This window comes from Oxyura jamaicensis, chromosome 1, assembly GCF_011077185.1.
Source record: "Oxyura jamaicensis isolate SHBP4307 breed ruddy duck chromosome 1, BPBGC_Ojam_1.0, whole genome shotgun sequence".
In the NCBI taxonomy this organism is placed as follows: Eukaryota; Metazoa; Chordata; class Aves; order Anseriformes; family Anatidae; genus Oxyura; species Oxyura jamaicensis.
In genome coordinates, this window is record NC_048893.1 from 83,364,106 (window position 1) to 83,382,713 (window position 18,608).

Consider the following 18,608-nt stretch of genomic DNA (forward strand, 5'->3'; position numbering starts at 1 on the left):
CGAGGACAAGAGACAGTGGGCACAAACTGGACACATGAAATTCAGTCTGAACACAAGAAAATATTTTTATCATGAGGATGTGGACAAATAGTGGAGCAAGCAGAGAGTCTGTGGTGTCTGCATCCTTGGAGATCTTCAAAATCTGCGTGGAAACAGCCCTGAGCAACTGGCTCTTGCTGACGGTCACTGCATGAGCCGGGGGTTGGACCAGATGACTTCCAGAGGTCCCTTCCAACCGCCGTGTTCTGTGAAACATCTCTGCAAGGAACATCTGCTCCACAGCATTTGCGGAGCTGGTACAGCAAGAGCAGTTGTTTCACAGAGTAATTCTGCCAAAAACGTACAACGTAATTTATGCTTCTCCTTTGCATTTCAAACAGAAATAAGTCATATGCATGTCTTAAAAAAAAAAAAAGTTACCCAGTTTTTGTGATAAGATAAATGATTGCTACTACTCATCAAGGTTACTCAATTGTATTCCTGATGTACTTGAAACACGGTGTAAATCAGTAAGGCATGATTTAAAACTGGTGCAGCAAACCATGTTCTAGGCTGCGGGGCTGGAGGTGTTTCCATCCTTTGCTACAGGGCCTCTTCCAGACATGTCAAGTTACCAGTACAATTTTGTAGGTTATCACTTCCCTCATCCCACTTCCCCCCCCCTTTTTTTTTCTGGATTGTGATTTGAATTTGACAGTCTCAAAAGCTGCCTTTTTTTCTTCCTGCGTACTTTTCTCTTGGTTTTCTGCCTTAATCTGCCTACTCGCAGTACAAATCGAAAGCACCTAGACCCCAGTGGCACGGCTCTGCACGCTAGAGAGAACAAAGTAAATACACTGGGTAGTTAATGTAAGTCACTTTGCCTCTTGTACAGTTATGTTGTGTGTCAGAGGCTATATAACCAAAAGGTCAGGCTTTCCCTTCTTTCATACGGCGTTATCCCTCTTCAATACCTTTTCTAATCTTTCATGAGACCTTAGGCACTGTTGATTAAATGCTTCACTATCTTTGTCACCAGGGCTTGAGCTTAGGGAGTTGCTCCCTCCCACCAGTTGCAGTTACAGATGTGGCTTTTTGTGAAACGTGTGGCTGGGCGTTGTCCGTGGGTCCTCCCATGAAGCTGTCCTTGCCTATCTAATCCGACATCTCTCCCCTACTAGAAACAGTCTTTACTTGAAGATACTGGCACTGTGTAGGCTCTCATTCTGAGCAGCCTTGGGAACTGAGCCAGATTCCTGAATTTTGGCTATATGTAAATGTAATTCTTGCCTTCTCTTAGGAATGCTATTAAAGATTTTTTTTTGAGGGGGTGGGGAGGTGAAAGAAGGTAAGCTTTGAAACAAGTTCCCTTTGTGCAGTGAGGGCCTTAAAACATAGTGAGCCTCTAGAAATGATGGGAAAGCAGTAAGAATTATCTATAATTTTTCTGGAAGTTAACTGATCCGAGAAACTTCCAGGGTTTTCAAAATGGTTTTTACCCTGAATTGGAATGAAAATGCTATTTGCAGATGTGAAATTCCATCATCTTTTTAGAACCAGCAGCGTCATCAAAGCCTGGAGAGCGGCCTCGGGGGGACCCTGCTGGCTGGCAGCTGGGGGAGCCGGCCGGTGGGGAAGGGGCATGTTTTCTGGCAGCCCTTTTTTTCCTTCCAAAGTTTAAGAAAATGTATGTGATCCCTACCCCTGAGCAAAAGAGGCGTTTTCAGATGCACACAGAAAAATCTTCTTGTCAGTTTTGAGCGTAACCCTAGGCTTGTAGAGGTGGTGGGATTTAAGTCCAGGTTAGGATCAGGAGGCAGGTGTTCCGGGATCCTTCTTTCATGTGACCTGCCAGTTAAATCTATTGTCCAAGAAGCAATTAATTGCCTGAACAAATTGTGGGGGGTTAGTTCCTCTTTTGCCTGCTGTTTATTTGAAAGATTGCTTCGCTGGGTAGGTACTTTAACTTGTTTTGCACAGATGTATTTTAAATCATAAAGGGAAACCAGGTTTCTTTCATAGTACCTGCTAGTTTTTCTGTTGTATAGATGAGCTGAATGGTGACACTTGTCCTTGTCCCCTTTGCCTGCACTTGAGCGTGCTTGTGCCATTTCCACTCCTGTAGCAGAATGAAAGTATTCACAGCCACCAGAATATATGGCAAGCCACTTCTTTATCGAGCAGCCAAGTAGAGTGCTAACATCAGGTTTTAGGCTGTTTCCTGATGGTGACAGTGCAGCCTCACGACGAGGCGAGGACATGAGAGCAATCCGTGTGGCAAGAGATTTGCCGCAGGGCTGGAGCAGTGTGGCTACAGGGCTCCTGCAGGAAGGTGAACCTGAGCTCAGCATAAAGGAACAGCTCTGCCTCCTGCCCTCCTCGCTTCCCCTGCAGAGCACCAGCGCAGAACAGAAAACAATGGGACTCCTTGCCCTTGCTTTGCAGCTCTTCTATACAGGTAGAATTGAATGTACTCTGAGGATTAGTAATGGTGATGCACTAACACTGCATTGTCCTGCTTAGTCCGTGAGGGGATTTCCAGGATCCCTTCAAAATCCATCCGGCCCCAGAGGGAGGTGTGTGATTGTGTATTATTTCTTATACACCTACCAATCTGCATGTAAAAGTAACGTTGTGCAGGGTCTGGGAATGAGAAGTATAAATCTGTGAAAGTAAACAGGAAGTACACGTTGTAGATGTTCCCAGCTAGGTTTAAACTAAGTTCATCTTTTGCATTGAGCTACGGAAAAAAACAGTTCTAATGAGGAAAGAAGGGAACTTCAGCTCTTCTAAGCAGTAATTGGCTTGACTTCTAAGCTCGTCAGACAGCTGTTGCTCCTGACTTAAAATGCATTTTGTTTTACTGGTCTGATCCTTCATCAGCCACATGCGGTGAGCTGCAATCTCTGAATAAGTTCAGCAGTACTGTTTTATAACATTAAAATTACAGCAAACTCTATTCCCCATTGAAATGTCACTGAGTTTGAGAAAAAAAATCTTGAGTTTTGTGAAAAATTCTAGAAGAGAATTAAATTTTGGGGGCATGGGCTTTGGGGCATGAATGAATTGCCACCAAGAGACTTATGTTGGAGCAAGGGTCACAGACAATTAGACTAGATCTTCTGTCATATGATAAGAAATTGTGAGGGATGGGGCTGTCCAGCCTGGCACAGAGAAGGCTCAGGGGGATCACATCAATCTCGCTCAAAACCCAACAGGACGTCGTCCTGGGTAGCCTGCTGTATCTGACCCTGCTAGAGCAGGGGGCTTGGACCTGGTGGAATCAGGAGAGGAGGTCCTTTCCAACTGAAAGTTTTGTTTTGTTCTCAACGTTGTATAAACTTACTAGTTGTGCAGATTGACTTAAGTTTAGTTTTCTCACTGTGTATTAATTTATACTGGACTCTTCCAGGTCCGCATGAATCTCAAGCATACGTAAACAACTTATCCTTTCTTCTTTCCTTCCTAGGTTCTGGGAACGCCTACAAGGGAGCAAATTAGAGAAATGAATCCAAACTATACTGAATTCAAATTCCCTCAGATTAAGGCACATCCATGGACTAAGGTGAGTCTATACAAACTGGATAATAACAACATGTGGGCTGAAACTAAAAATTCAAGAAGTTAAGTTTGATTGTTCAGTGTCTGTGGCTTTCAGTCTAAACTAGGTGCCTTTAACTATTCTGGGGACCCAGTAACTCCTGATTTAGGTAAGGATAAAGAAGATATTGAAGCAGTGTATTGTGATACATATTGGTTGTGGGTTTTTTTTTGAGGTTGCCTACAGGCATTTTTTAAACACTGGTGCGTGTGTTGGTAGTGGATTGCAATATATCTAAATCCTGTCATGCTATAACTCCTGATGGGCACACAAGTCACTTAGAAATGAGAAGGCGTTCCGTTGACGTGTGACACTTCTGTAATGCTGCTCCATAATCTGTCAGTGAAGGTTGACAGTCAGTTTCTTAATGGGTTCTCTCAAAAATATTATACTTGTGCTCCTATAGGTGTGCTCTTGAGAGTGGTGCTTTTTTTCGTGGAGTTACTTATGACTGTTTTTGCTATCTAGCCTTCAAAAGGAAGGGCTATTGCAGTAACACTGACAACTTTATAACCTCCATGATCAAAGGAGAAACCGCTAGCATTACAGTAAATACATGGCCACATAGTTAAGCTATCTTCCACATGGACAAATGATGGATGTTTCGTTTGGGAAAGGGTAAAAACTGATCATTTAATTAGCCTCTAGGTTGTAGTATAAGTTAGAAGTCAAGTCTTAAGCAACTGAAGCCTGGTTGTTAAGATTTTCTTTTTGCTGACTGAGAAATGGCTGCTATCACAGTGTATTCTCATCATATCTTAATGGCTCACATTTTTCTTCTGCTAAGAGTATAGTGTTTTATGCATTAAAGGGTCTTGTTCCTAGCTGAGCACATGTCCAGGTCAGACTCTCTAGGACCTAATGCTCTGTGGTGGTGTAAACTCTGGATAAACTAGCTAGAGCTCAGTGTGGGTCTTAGTGACAGCCGGCCGTGTACCTGGTAGGTACGTACCAAGCAAGGTACTCTTAAGTCACTATTTTTATGAGAGATTCTCTAGTGTGTTATGCACCACTATAGTTCTCCTTTTCCCCAGTAATGCCTGGTTTGTATTTCTATAACCTAGTTTCTGTGGGTTGATTAAGTGATTTATAATAGAATGAGAGGCCAGTTAATCCATCAGTGCTTTATAATATCTTATGTTGGCAGGAAAAAAATAGGGGAAATGAAATCCCTGGGAGTCAGTCTCTTCTGCTTCAAATCACGCCATGGTAAAAGTCACAAGAATAAGCCCCAAAGCCTTATAGCAAGGAAATCTAGGGTTGCTTTTGAACTTCTGCAGTGAAGGTGTTCTGTATTTGAGGGGTTAAACCAATATGCAATGGAACCGAAGTGCTGAGATTTACTGTAGTATATATAGAGTTGAGCATATAATCTAGCTATGCAACTCATCTTAAGAATTATCTATCTGCACTTGATGGTCACTACAGAGATCTTTCAGCAAATGTAAGCTTCAAGAAAAAACAGGGAGTTCCTTCTATGTATATATGTTATAAATGAATGGTTGTTTGGACCTTCTAAAGGATCACAGGTGAAACTAAGCCAATTAGAAAGAATTGAGAGGAGCTTGTCAGGAGATCAAATCTGTGTTCCACATCAGGGCACAATTACTTCTGGAGAGCTGGACTTGCAACATAGCTTCTCACTCTTGATTCATTGTACACCTTCTTCCTGACATCACCTGGGTGTACAACAGCATTTAAAGCAGTCTACTACAATTGGATGACATGATGCTTCATTTATGAGATCTGTACTTTTCTTATTGTCCATATGCTAAATTACTAAAATGGATTATCCAGCATAGCATTGTCAGTGATGCTCATCCTCTCTTACTTCTAAAGATCCTTCCCTCTCACCATTTTGGTGTGGAGCCATGACAGATTTCAGTAAGTGGCAGCAATGCTTCAACTTGTTCCTCCTTACCCAGTTGTATCGGTATAACATCTGACGGCGCAGAAGTGGTAGCGTATATCCTTTGGAGTTTCTCGATGTTAGAATTGTGAACAGTGGCTAGAAGAGAAGAAGTACCTCTGAGCTACGATTGTAGAGATGCAGTCTAATGAGCAGAAGAGGAATGACACAGAAAAGGGGAAAGTGCAAATGGCTTTTGTTATAACTGTGTGTAACTAGAGTGCCATGGCTAGTTGCAAGCAGGACTTCGGCAGTTTCAGCCTCAAAACCACAAACCTTTGTCATCTAAGCTAAAGAGCTGCTGAAGACTGCAGGAGTGATAAGGCTGTTATTTTTGTAGACTAGTTAGGACCAGAGGATTCAGCAGTTAGTTTCTATGTGGAAAAGCTTCCAGGCAGCTGGTTTTCAGCAGACTTGAGTGAGAATATAGTCACTCCCTGGGATAAGCTCTTTGAGACAAGGGCATTCCCCTTCTTGTTTGGTTGTGGATCAGGGAGCTTTCTTTGGTCCGCAAAAGTATGTGTAGGTTGCAATTAAGAATTTCCTTTGGATGCTGTAGTGTGTATAAGTTGCAATTGAAATTCTCTGATGATGACTTCTATTGGATGTACCTGTTGATGGTCTGCTCTCTGCATATTTCTGACAGGCTGAGACATGTCTTCCTTCTGAGGATCATTGTAATGTTGGGATCTGCTCAGTTTGCTATTACCTACTAGATGGGGAAGAGTGGTGGCTAGTGTTGTCGTAAATTGAAATAGCTTCCAAGTTTTTTTAAAGGACTGGGTAAATTGTTTGAGACTGAATAAGGATGAGTCCATGAAGCAATACTGTTTCTCAGATTCATCTAGTTTCAGGCTTAAACTGGAATTTTGAGCACAAGTTTTATGAAAGTTTGAAGTCCGCCTTCATAGACGTAGCTTAGAGTTTTCAGTGGAAATGGGTTGGTATCATCCATATGCATACTGCTGTCATCCATATACATACTGCTATGATGTAGTAGTATAAAGACAGACATCTCATTAACAAGGGACTGTCATCTTAGTTTGGGAGATAATTCAAGTTAACACTAAAAATATTTTTCTGTGCTGCATCAATAACATGAGATTACAGTGCAGACTGTTTTCTGACTGGTTTTTCAGTCTGACAATTTGAGATTCAAATGCTTTTGTAACTTGAGAGCCTTGATCTCTGAGTATAAAATACGTAAAGCTCCTCTCTCCAATATAGTCTTATGTTGTCCAAGCGCATGCGTGTTTTTCTACCAGTTGTGAGCACGGTGCTGAAGATGATTGGCGTTTCACGTGTCCCTAGCCAGCAAAAGAAAAAGGAATCTGAACTTTCCAGCATGCTATCAAATCTTTCTTCTAACACAGGACTTGTCTCTTTCTTCCCACTGATCCCCCCTATCCAAAAGGAGAAATGTGGGGCATTTTAGTTCTTTGGGGGTAGGGGTGAGGGTGTAGGGGGTTCCTCTTCCGAATAAAGGAGTATTTAATTTAGTAACATTGATGCTCTTTTTGTCCAGACCTCCCTTTCTTTTTTCTTAATGTAGGACAGTTTGTATTCATGGAGATTCGTCCTACTGTTTGTCTGCCTTTTTTTTTCCAAGAGAAAGGGGCATTAAGTTATAAGCAAAGCAAGGCTTTGCAGGAGTGGTGATTTCTTTTATTTGACCAAATGATACAACTGGGGAGAAAATGGCCAGGCTACACTGTATCTTCAGGTGTGTCAAGGGTCAGAAAACATATCCATTTTTTTTCAGATGTATCAGCTCATCAAATAAAAGTTTCTTTCCCCTTCTGGAGACTTTGCTGCTGCTGTTTTTGCAAGATCAGAAATTCCCTTCTGTGTATTTCATCTACCTTGGCTCTGTGAGCCTTGTTGTTGAAAGCACACAGTCTGATCTCTGCTACTAATCTTTATTCTCATTTATCTTCTTCTGTCTAAGCTTCATCTACACTTCATAATTGTGTGACCGGAAAGCCCAAAAGAAAATCTGAGATCAAATGCAAGATTGTATGTCACAGGGTTGTTGAGGTTCAGCTTTTGTTAGTTTTCTCTCAATCTTTTGGCCTTTTTGAAGGAGGCCAGGGGTAGTAGAGTGGCTGAAGAAAGGTATAAATGCGTGCTTCATAAGCTTGTGTTAGGTTGGCATTGCTTGCCATGGCCCTGTTACAGCTGGCCTTTATCCTGGCATTAATCAGAGCTACCTTCATATCTCAAGCCCTTTGGGTTATGAAAAACAAAGACTCTTCTGTGATTATTTCCAGAAATACGAAAAATGCCTGTCTGTGATGGCTGTCCTACCACATTCCCACCTCCAGCTGGAAAAGGATCTCATTTGAGTAACACTGTAGTACATAATAGAATTATGTACTTGAGGCCACTGCTACATGGAAGAGATGACGTTTGGATTTTTTTTTTCCTTCCAAGGATACTTGTCTGCCTGTAACGGGCAGTATGGTGAGGTGACTTATCTCCTGAGCTAGAAGCATGCACGTGGTTTGCGATGGCGAGCAACACAACAGGTTATATCAGCAAAGGTTGTTTCCTCTAGTCAAATCATTAACCTCTGCCTTGTCTCCATTGGATAGACACGGGAGCAGAGCCAACTGCAGAGAACTCTTTAAAATGGACAGTGCAGCTCTTCAGCATGCTGTAGTTCAGTGGCCCTTGTTTTTCTCCTGATCTAAAGATACATACAAGACTGTTCACACGTGCTTTTTCAATGTACGTTCAGTTAGTCAAGTCTTCAGTGTGCTACAAAGAATGGTGTCATTCACCACCCCCAAATCTATAGGTGGCAGGTGTCTGCATCGTAATTTTCAAGACAGTATGGCAACAGGAAAAGACGAGTCATTTCTCTAACAGTAGAAGAGAGAGGGAACAAAAAAACTGTCATGTCTAGGTTTTGAGCATCTTGCCCCTTCTGCAGTGTATTCTTCTGGATGAATATAGGAGAACTTCCTCTCACCACAGACCTTCCCATCACAATGAAGTCGGAGCAGATTAAGGCAGGGTCCCTTCCAACTTCGTGAGCGCATACTTTTTTATGATTTCCACCATTAAGCATGCTCTTCTATCCACGTCTTCAAGCCAAAATATTGTTGCAGAAGAAAAGTGTCTAAGATGAAATGTTAGGGTCTGGTTCATATTCCTTCTGACCCTTTTCTGAAGCAACCAGCCACTCTCAGTTACAGTTTGAAGTTGTACAGAAACATGGTTGTGTTGTACTGTAGAGTAGCTTTGGACATGGAGTTTATGATCCATTTTTCTGCCTACATTATAAATTGCTAACATTATAAAATATCGGGTATACATTTCAGACCGAGTACTTTGCATGTGCGTCTGTTTGTGTGCTCTTTGCATACATTTTACCATACTACTCACTGCTCCTTGAGTGTTGAGTTTTTCTGGACTCGGAGCAGGCAGTCCTCACTGTGGGACTGGGACATAAAGAGTCTACTCTCTTTCATAACAGTTTTTTTCCACTCACCAGAATCAGCCTCATGTCCTCATCCTGTCCTACTCCTGCTCTCCTGGTTCTTGTCTGGTTTTTAAGCAGATTGTTTTGCTTGTAATGCTTCCAAGTGACTGCTCATACAGTAGATTCAAGGAAGAATACCGAACAGTGAGATGGATAAATAACTTGTTTTGTCACTCCTAATTATAACTGATGACAAAAGAAAATGAAAAATGAAGAGTCTCCTGTGAGAAATCCCGTCAGTGGACTTGCATTTCAGTTGAAGTTGCAAACTCTTCTGAGACTGGGGGCTCATCTTTTGTAAAGATATGAAGATACAATGGAGACTAGATATTTCTCTGGATGCAATCTCATAATTAGCTTAAGTTCATCATGAACTGGAGTCTGCCTTCTAGTTCCCACCTGCATATTCTTGACGTCTCCCTTCTACATTCTTGTTTATACAGTACCAAAAACCTCTTGAGGGGGGAGAAATAAAAAGTATTCAGGATCTAGACCATCTTTCTTACCTGACGGATCATTCAGACCCAGTTGCTCATGCTGGGACAAGGGAACAGGGCAGACATGCATGGCCAGGAAAGGGCAGAACTGTCTTTTCCATGCGAACTGGAGGTGATTGCCTGGTGTGAAACCATACCCTTGCTTCTTTCTGAAGAGTCCAGTTCTGTTTATCACTTGGTGGGTGATGACTTTTCAAGCAAAGAGTGAAAACAGTTCTGCTGGAGACTAACTTCAAGAAATAAAACAAGGTTTTTCTGGCAAGTTGATGTTTCCCCTTTTCTTTCGTAGGAGCAATGATTTCTGACAGTGTAAAATCTCTGATCTCCATTTAATGCATGAGAACTGAAGCCAGGTTTGTCAGGTGATACATTACCATGCCTCTTCCCAATCTGTATGCAGTAAAGAAAGTACTACATAATAATAAATAAGTGAGCACTTCTGTAATACTAAGACAAGTTTTGCATCAGTGCAAACACAGAAATCAGAAGCTAAGTTTAACAAGTCTTCTGTAACGTGCCGGCTGTCCTGCTGTCCCATTGCAGCGTGTCTGTCTAAGCTGCTCATAGTGTCTGCCCTGCTGAGGCTGGGAGCTTTTCCAAAGGGGGATTTTAGGGTACTTTCTGGGAAGGGGAGCTGTCTTGTTCCGCTTTGCTTTGTGTTGCCCTCCTGTAGAGCTTGGTAGAAGCAGAGCATGCCCTGGGTGATAAATGCTGGTTGGTTCTGGTTTTGCCGAGCCCTCAGTGGAAGTAGCCCAGTAAGAAGTGTGTGGTCTCAGCGCAAAGGAGCTTTGGAGACAGGTTTTTGGTTCTGTTCCCAGTTCTGAGTTGGCTCATTTGTAAGCCACTTAACCCTTCTGTCTTTATTTCCCTGCCTGCGGAAGTGCCATCTGACAGGGATTTTTGACTACTAAAGCATTTGCTATTTTTGAGATGCTTTTAAGGAAAAAACGTAGGGAGATTCAATCAGAGGAGAAAGTCAGGGAGGTTATATATATTTCAAGGTAAATCCCCAAACTGGTGCGTCTCTGGTGGACTTGTTTAATCCTCTTTTGTATCATGTAGTTTTATGTGCTTCAAAAACAGCAAAACAGCGTATTTCAGAAATCCCGTTTGGAAATTCACAGTGTCTTGGGCCGAGGCTGATCCCCAGAGCAGGACTTCAGCGTTAGCTTTGGGGTTCCTTCTGTCAGGTGAAGCTCAGTAGAGACGCTCTTGGATGTGTTTCTTCCCTTTCCTTCTGTTTAGGGACGCGTCACGTTTAACTTGCGTGACTGAAACACTGCTTCATGTCGTCAAGTTGGGGTAATTGCATTGTGCGACTGCATTTAAAAAGAGTTGACTCGATGGTCGTGTCCTACATCTGACAACTCTGATGGCTCTCAACCAGCGCAAGCTTTCTGTTGAAGGGAGGAGCTTTCCCCGTTACCTAATCTTGAAGTGTTTCCAAAGAGGCTTGGTCGCCCTCCTTCCCAGTCTGGGGCATGTGCCGTCAAAATGTGCTTACAAACTGCAAGGCGATGTGCGCAGACTGTCAGCCTCAATCGGGGGTGTGGGTGGTTCTTGGCACGGCCTACGCGGCTCCGAGGCTGGTGAGGAAATTTTTAACTGTGGTGTCACAAACTTGATGCGTTAGCAACAGATGTCATTTTAATAAGCCTCTGCTCTCTTAGGGAGCGCAGCGTGCTAACAGGACGCGCAGTCTGCATGCAAAACGCGGTGGCTGATGGCACGAAGTGATGCCTTTCCACACACGTTGGCTGGAAGAGCACCTTGCTGTAACATTGGGGAGCTTTGGCTTTGGCGCTTAATTAGAGCAAGAAGACGGAGCTCCGTGTTGTGCGTGGAAAGTCAATGAACTGAAAGTCAGACCAGGCATTCTGCTAAAACAATGCTTAGCTCTTGCCCCATGTGGTTTTCTCTGAGGACTGAATGCTGATGCGAGTGAAGTGCGACGGGAGCACCCCATGCTTTCCATCCTTTTTCTTTCGTCTTACGATGTGTGTGTGCTTGTGTGGGGGGAGAAGAATTGAAATTCAGAGAGGGTGTGAACTCTACTACACTGGTAGGAACCATTTCAAATCAGAAAGAAAAAATGTGGCTTGCTCTGCTAGCGCACAAAAGGCTTCTTCTAAATTGAAGTCATCTGGGGATGAGAGCTGAGTTAGGGCACCAGGGGCTTGGCAATCATTTTGAAATGTCAAAGATGGTGGTAGATCCTGAAAAAATGAAGGAGTTGCATGAAGAAATTCACGCCGATGGCAGTGTATCGCAGAGAGGAGAGGCGATGCGTCTGGCCTCGCTGCCTGCCTGTTACGGGCTGTTGGCCTGTGAGCATCACCAGCATGCCTGAACAAAGAAGGAACTTGCACTGGTCCCCCAGCTTTTTGGTGAGGTACGGATTTATTGGAACCTGAAGGAAAGAAAAACAAAAGCACCAAAAGCTGCGGTTTTGGATGAGTCAGCATTTCCATTTTACATGATCATTCAGAGATTTTTGTAACTCATCCAAAAAACATAAAAGAAAAACAGCGACCTGGGTCTCAGCCTGAAATTCATTTGCTTTGCAGAAACAAGAGGTTTTGAGTTATGCAAGTGCAAATTTTCCTTGAGTAATACTGTATGTAAAGCCTTTCTTTTGCATTTGTTTATCTCCAAAACAGGTTCATTTTTTAAAATGAAAACTTGAGCCTTCGGTCCCTCCTGTGGACAAATAGCCTTACAAAAGGTCTTGTTTCATTTTAGAAAAATGAATTGCTGCGCCGGTGGGGTAGTATTTGATTGCTTTAAAAGTTCCTGTCAGTGTTTTATTTTTGTTTTTGTTTGTGGACTTGCTGTGCATTTTGCCCGGCCATATTTAGTCTGCATACTAAGTGTTAGTCTGCCCAAACACTTTACTTTGTGCACTTAGCTTTTTTTTTCCTTTTATTTCCTTTCTCCTTTTTTCTTTCCTTTTTTTTTTTTTTTTTTTGTTTTTGTTTTTTCCTTTTGCTTTCACCCAGATGTATCTTAGACTGAGACAGACCTTGCTCTGACGGGCCGGATTTTAGTCCGTGCACTAAATTTTAGTCCGCAGACTAAAAAAATAATCCGCGGATTATTTGCTAACTCGATTCCCTCACTGAGAACTACCCAGACCTTAAGCTCTCACCACAGCCCGAGCCCGGGGGGAGGCTTCACAGCTGACGGGGAGCCCTGCCGTCCGTCCTCCCAGCGCAGCGCGTACGGCGGAGCGCCGGCGTGACGGGCCTGTGACCGTCCCCTGCTCGTGTCCCGCTGGAGGGTGGCAGCCTCTGGTGTAGTTCTCGGTGGGTGAATTCGGCAGCCTTCCCGGTTGGAACTGTGTCGGATCAGAAGAGCTAAAAGAAGCAGGGGGGTTGCTTTTATTTTTAGGGCGTTATTCAAAAGCGGGGGGCGGGGGGGAGGGAGACAAATTGAGGGAAAATTTCTTAAGCAAGGGGTGCGACGGTATGAGGGGGAAAAACCCGCCATAGAACGAAATTCAGTCCATACCCGCACTCCTGAGGTGGTTTGTCCAGTTCCTGAAGAATCCTAAAGAGATCACGTCAGCAAACAAAATCCAGTGGTGGGGGAAGTCAATCCAAAAATGAGAATAATCCGCGGCGGCCTGAGGCACTCGTAGCTCACGCAAATTTAAAGCATCCAAATTCAAAGTACAGAGCCCAGAGTTTTTATTTTCTCTTCGGCACCAATTATAAATTGCTAGGGGGTTTGGTTTTTGTTTTTTTTTTCCGGTTTGCTTTTTTTTTGAAGAAGAAGAAAAAAAGTTTGTATTGTGTCTCTGGGACAGATTTATAAGTGGGATGCACCTTTGGAGACAAACTGATTTGGCCCCATGTTCTGACATTTATATCCAGGACCGAGGACTGAAAATTCTTTATGATGGGAATTTCAATTACCCTTTTAGTTCAAGTTAAGAGTTTTGATTTCAATTTTTTATTTTATTTTTTTAGTAAATGCACTGGCATTGGAACATAAATTTAATAGAGAAATGTTTCTATACTATGCCTCACCATTGCACAATCAATTTTTTGGCATACACTGTGGTGAAGTTGGACTTGCTGCTATGGAGACTGATGTTTAAAGTTTCTAATTGTATAAACATTTTCTATGTCCCCCACACCGTGGATTTCTTATAATATTGGATATATTTTTCCTTGCTGGACTATTCTCTTTTGGATTGACTCCCCCTGTTTGGATTATTTCACTGCATTATCATCTTTAGGACTCGTCAGGAACAGGACATTTCACCTCAGGAGTACGGGTATGTACTTAAAACGTTTTTTCAAATTACTAGGCCTAGTCTTGAAAAAAGGAGAAAAAATGCCAGAACTGGAATATTTGAGTTGAGAGAGCATCCTTGAGGCAGCAGCCAGGTGACTGTTTTAACACAAGGTGATAAAGAGGAGACAGGCTTAGACGTGTAACTCAAGTCATGTGTTAAATGCCACTTTTTGCAGGGGGAAGCTGTGTGAGGACTTGTAATATATTTTTTTTTCCCTACCTCATTCTGAAACAGTGAGGGTAGCCCTCAGAAAATGAGGTTTCCCAAGTGGTTTCCTGATCCAAAGGCAGGCGGAGCAGTTCTCAGCAGAATTTAGGAAGCGGCTGTTAGGGTTTTGCCGCTTCTAACATGAAGAGCTTAAGAATAGACAAATGAGACTACTCCTTTTATAGATGGCAGATTTGTTGCTCTGCCTGCCCACTGATTTGCTTCAAGATAGGGGCTTGTCGTTTTTGCCTTCAGGAAGAAGAAGAAAAAAACTTATGAAGGGGATTTTTTGTTTTGTTTTGTTTTAAATCTGTGTAGTGGCTGATAAGTGAACTGTCCTGAGGGTAAAACACAGCTAAGAGTGAAGTGCTTTGGTTTCAAGCTGTGGTAAATCAAGCCTGATAAAACACCATTAAGAAGGTACAAGAAGGAGACCTCATAGTTTTACCTCCTGGTAAATACCAGAACACTTCAGTTCTGTGGTTTTACCTCAAGACACGCTCATTTACTCTACTCACCACAAGGTTAAAAAAATAAAAAATAAAAAAAAGACCTTTTTGGTTTTTTAATTGGAGACAGTCTTACTTTTTTTTCTGGTCAGCGGTGACTTGGGAGTGGTGCTTGCCTCCACTGCGCACTGCGGGCAGTAATCCCAGCTGTGGAAGCAGCGGGCCTTGACACCAAGCAGCAGAGCAGCCTTTGCTGCCCCTCCGTGCGCAAGCATGTTCACGCACAGCAGGCAGCACGAGTTCGCTGCTGGCAGTTTGTCAGCATTAAGCCGAAGTCCTTCCTTTCGTCCCTCTAGGTCTCACACTAAACATTTTTGGTTTGCTGTGCCGCTACCTGGTAGTAGAAATAAATTCTGCTCTTCTGGTCCCTCGCCCTTTGACTCCGTGAGCTGGGATTCCCAGCCACAGGAGCCAGCACAGCATGCACTGGAAATCACCCAGGTGCCCCTGAGCACCCAGGGGACACAGCTTTGGTCCCTGGACAGCTTGGCTTGTGTCCGATTCCCATTCACAAGAGCACGGGTGGCTTTGGTTTACAGCTACCTGAGGAGTGCCTGTGCAAGTTCCGAGTCTGCATTTAGTCAGTCACACGCTGATTTATTTCTCCTTGGTGCTGTGTGGATTGGGTCCGCCTGCCCTGGTGCAAAAGCATTTTGGATTAGCTCAATTTTTATCAGAAAATGCTGGCACCCAAACTTAATGCTTGCACCCACCCCGCTGCCTTTTCCCCAGCCTGTGCATCACCTGTAACATAGCGAGAGAGAAGTGCTTGAGGAGGCCATCCAGGTCAAGTGCTTAATTAACTTCTATTTTGCTTTTGACGTAAGGGGAAAGGAAGATGGGGATGTGATTAGGGTTGTGTAGAACTGTTCCTGAAAGGTTTTTTTTTTAAAAAGCTGCAGTGAAGAACTGCTGTGAGCTCTGTTTCGTAGTCACTCAAGGTAAAAATCTGGTAGAGTAAAAAGGTTGGTTCTCTTGACACAGCTTTCAGCTGTCCTTACATGTACCAAATACGCAAGAATTATCCCAATAAATCTGTGGGAATGACTTGCCAGAATAAGGTCAAGGAAGGAGTAACTTGCAAATTAGAGCTAGACATTTCCTGCACCCCGCCCATGCTTTCCTTGTTGTTCTCCAAAGTTGAACAGCAGCCTCCATAGCAACAATCTGACCTGCTGCCTGCAAAAGTCCATGTTAGTAAGACTTCATTCACTAGCAAAAAAAAATAAAATAAATGACCCCATTCAATTTTTACATTCAGTGACTCCTGCTCATCTGAACCTTTCTCCCCACCTTCACTCCACCCCATGTGCATGGCTGATAGCACCTGTGTGTGTTTGTCATGATTTCTGAATGAGTTTCCCCTTCATTCTTCCAGTTGTTTTTCTGAGTGCGCTCTCATGAAATCTCTTGCTGGCATTGCACCTTCACTCGAGTGCAAGGCTTTGCAATTAACCCTTTCTCAACCCCAGGAACTGGATTTTCCCATCCTCGCTGGAGGACGTTGATTAGTACAAACACAAGTTTGTTCCAGCATGTTGGGCAATGAGAGGTTTAATTGCTCTGGCTTGCTGCTGGTCAGCAAAGAAAAAGAAACATACCCAGACAACCTGTTTCTCCTTGCTTCTTTTTTTCAGGTCTTCCGGCCCCGCACTCCACCAGAAGCAATTGCGCTATGTAGCCGCCTGTTGGAGTACACCCCCACTGCCCGCCTGACTCCCCTGGAGGCCTGTGCACACTCTTTCTTTGATGAACTACGGGACCCAAATGTCAAGTTACCAAATGGGCGAGATAAACCTGCACTCTTCAATTTCACCACTCAAGGTAGCCTGTGAGCATTGAAGATCGCTGCTTTCGGAAGAAGCACTGATAAATGTTTGTCATGATGCAGATGTTGCTCCTTCAAAAGATTTTTCTTTAAAAAAAAAGTCTCCAAGTAGGACTAAAGATACTAATTGATTGTGTGGCCAGCTGTCCATTTCAGAAAGAGAGAACAGGGACTTGTAGAAAGGGATTTTCAGATCCTGATTTGCATTTAGTCCAGGTGACCAAAGGCTGTTATTCTCTGATTGCATCAGGAAGGTTTACGTTTGCAATTTAGTGTCTGATGTATTTGTGTGAAATACCACAGTCGGTGGACTGTGGAGATTAATTTATCATTTTGGAGATGTTCCTGCTCCTTTGTACCTAAAGCGCTACTCCTCGCTATGCCGAGGAGGAATGGATATTAGGTTTGGCAGGGAAGTTTGTAGTGTTGCTGCCCATTTTAGTTCTGGATGTGAGCTAAATACAGAGATCTTACCATCCAGATTTTATGTACTGTATGGTTTATCTGGCATCGCATTGACTCAGTAAATTAGTAACTATAAAAATGACAGACAACTTTTTTTAACCCAGACCACTATACAATTTTGAAAACGTTCGTGTATTTTTTCCATGGAAATTGGAAATACAAAACTGATATCCCTATAGTACAGTTTTGCCTGCCAAGACAGAGAATGTGAGAAGTATGGCGAGAATGTGAGAAGTATGGCATACAAATACACTAGTAATTAATTTTGCAGCATTTTTTTTTTGAATGTTAAGTGATTAGTTGCAAGTTCTCACCCTTTGAGTAAGAACAGATCTGTGTGCGTTTTCTGCTGGAAGTCTAAAACACCTTTTGGCTCAGTTAGCGTCAATGTAGTTTTTCAAAGTCTTTAGTGCATGTGAAGTCCATCTGTCAAAATGTGGAACAGAGCCCTGTGCTTGAACCTGTGGAGCACTTTAATCTAAAACAAGAACAAACCAACAAACAAAAACCTGCCCAAACATGAACTTTTTAGCTTGTTTTGAATGGCTTCCTTACAGAAGGTAAATCTGTTGAATATACTGAGACGTTTCCAGAGCCTGAAAACCTTGAAGTATTTTGACAGTAGTTCTTATAAACGCACACACAGGGCCTTACTAGCACTTGAGGGGAAAAAGCATTGGAGCAGTCAGTGTTTTCAACAGACTGCCACCACAGCATCAGCAGTCTCACAGCATTGCCCAGGTGTTGCTAGTATTGTGAAAATAGCTTGTGCTTTTGTCTCTGGCCTCCATGCTGACTACTGCATCTGTTGCTGAGAATCTGGGAGTTGTTACAGCTACTTCCAGATTAAAGTATTCATGAACTGTGTTTTCTTTCCACTGCAAGGCCATATTCAGTCACTAGGATAGTTTTGATCTCAGTGTCTTAATACAGCTTCGCCTTTGTTCTTTCTAAAAGTATTCATTATTAATTGTATCGTCATGTAGTAGATAGGCCCAATCTTAACATAATTAAAACAAGAATTTAAAAAAGGCTCCGTAGCAAGTCCTTCAAAAATCTTCAGGGAAAAAATAAATGTATATATTGGGAATTTGTCCCTGGTTTCCCCCAGGCAAAGTGGGAACTGCTGGGTAAGCTAATCCTCAAGCAATTTTATAGCTCCTTGTTTGCCATCCTAGAGAGCTGATGTGTTCTCCCTTTGCACAGTGACTCATGGGAACGGCAAGAGAAATTGCTTCCAACGGAGTGAGGTCCTTAAGATTCAAAAAAGCAGGTTTATGTCATTGGCAGGTGCCAGTTTTAGCATCTAGAAAGCAAATACAGGACAGAGGCTGGTCATTAATGCCCTTCCACATGAGCTGTGTTGCAGGTCACCAGCCAAAAAAAGCTAATCAGAATTTTAAGTATAAATAAAGAGCTTAGTTCAGTGATTTTAAGACCTTTGTAAGTAATAAATGTGCAGTGGTAAGTCTCACGTAGCAGCAGTCCTGGCTGTGACCTCAAGATATTCAAGGGGCTTCTGCTCCTCCTGTGACCACTGTGAAGTCCTCAGGCAGAGTGCACAAAGTCCCCATCAAAGTGGTTAATGCAGAGCAGAAATCACATCTGGGAAACAGAGCAGGTCGTCGGAAATCAGATGGGATGATAATGCATGTTAAGTCATCTGTGGTTGCTGAGAAAGTAATGAAAGACATCCTTTTGTTTTGGATAGTGTTTGTTTTCAACAGACAATATTAAATTTTAAAAGAAGTGTTTGATTTGGCTATAGCCGGTTGACTGCAACCCATGGAGTAGGAGGTAGCTGCTCGAAGGCAAAACTGTTC

General features: G+C 42.9%; 1 protein-coding gene across 2 annotated transcripts in view; it reads left to right on the forward strand.

The window, feature by feature from the left end:
* GSK3B (glycogen synthase kinase 3 beta) overlaps positions 1 to 18,608 on the forward strand; it is a 142,653-nt gene that overhangs the window by 112,711 nt on the left and 11,334 nt on the right. Inside the window, exons 9-11 of one of the 2 annotated variants that reach the window (XM_035314771.1) lie at positions 3,449 to 3,544; positions 13,717 to 13,755; positions 16,130 to 16,316. In XM_035314771.1, the coding sequence (XP_035170662.1) occupies positions 3,449 to 3,544; positions 13,717 to 13,755; positions 16,130 to 16,316 (322 nt within the window). The remainder of the gene's footprint in view (positions 1 to 3,448; positions 3,545 to 13,716; positions 13,756 to 16,129; positions 16,317 to 18,608) is intronic. The other variant, XM_035314772.1, reaches the window with a different exon arrangement.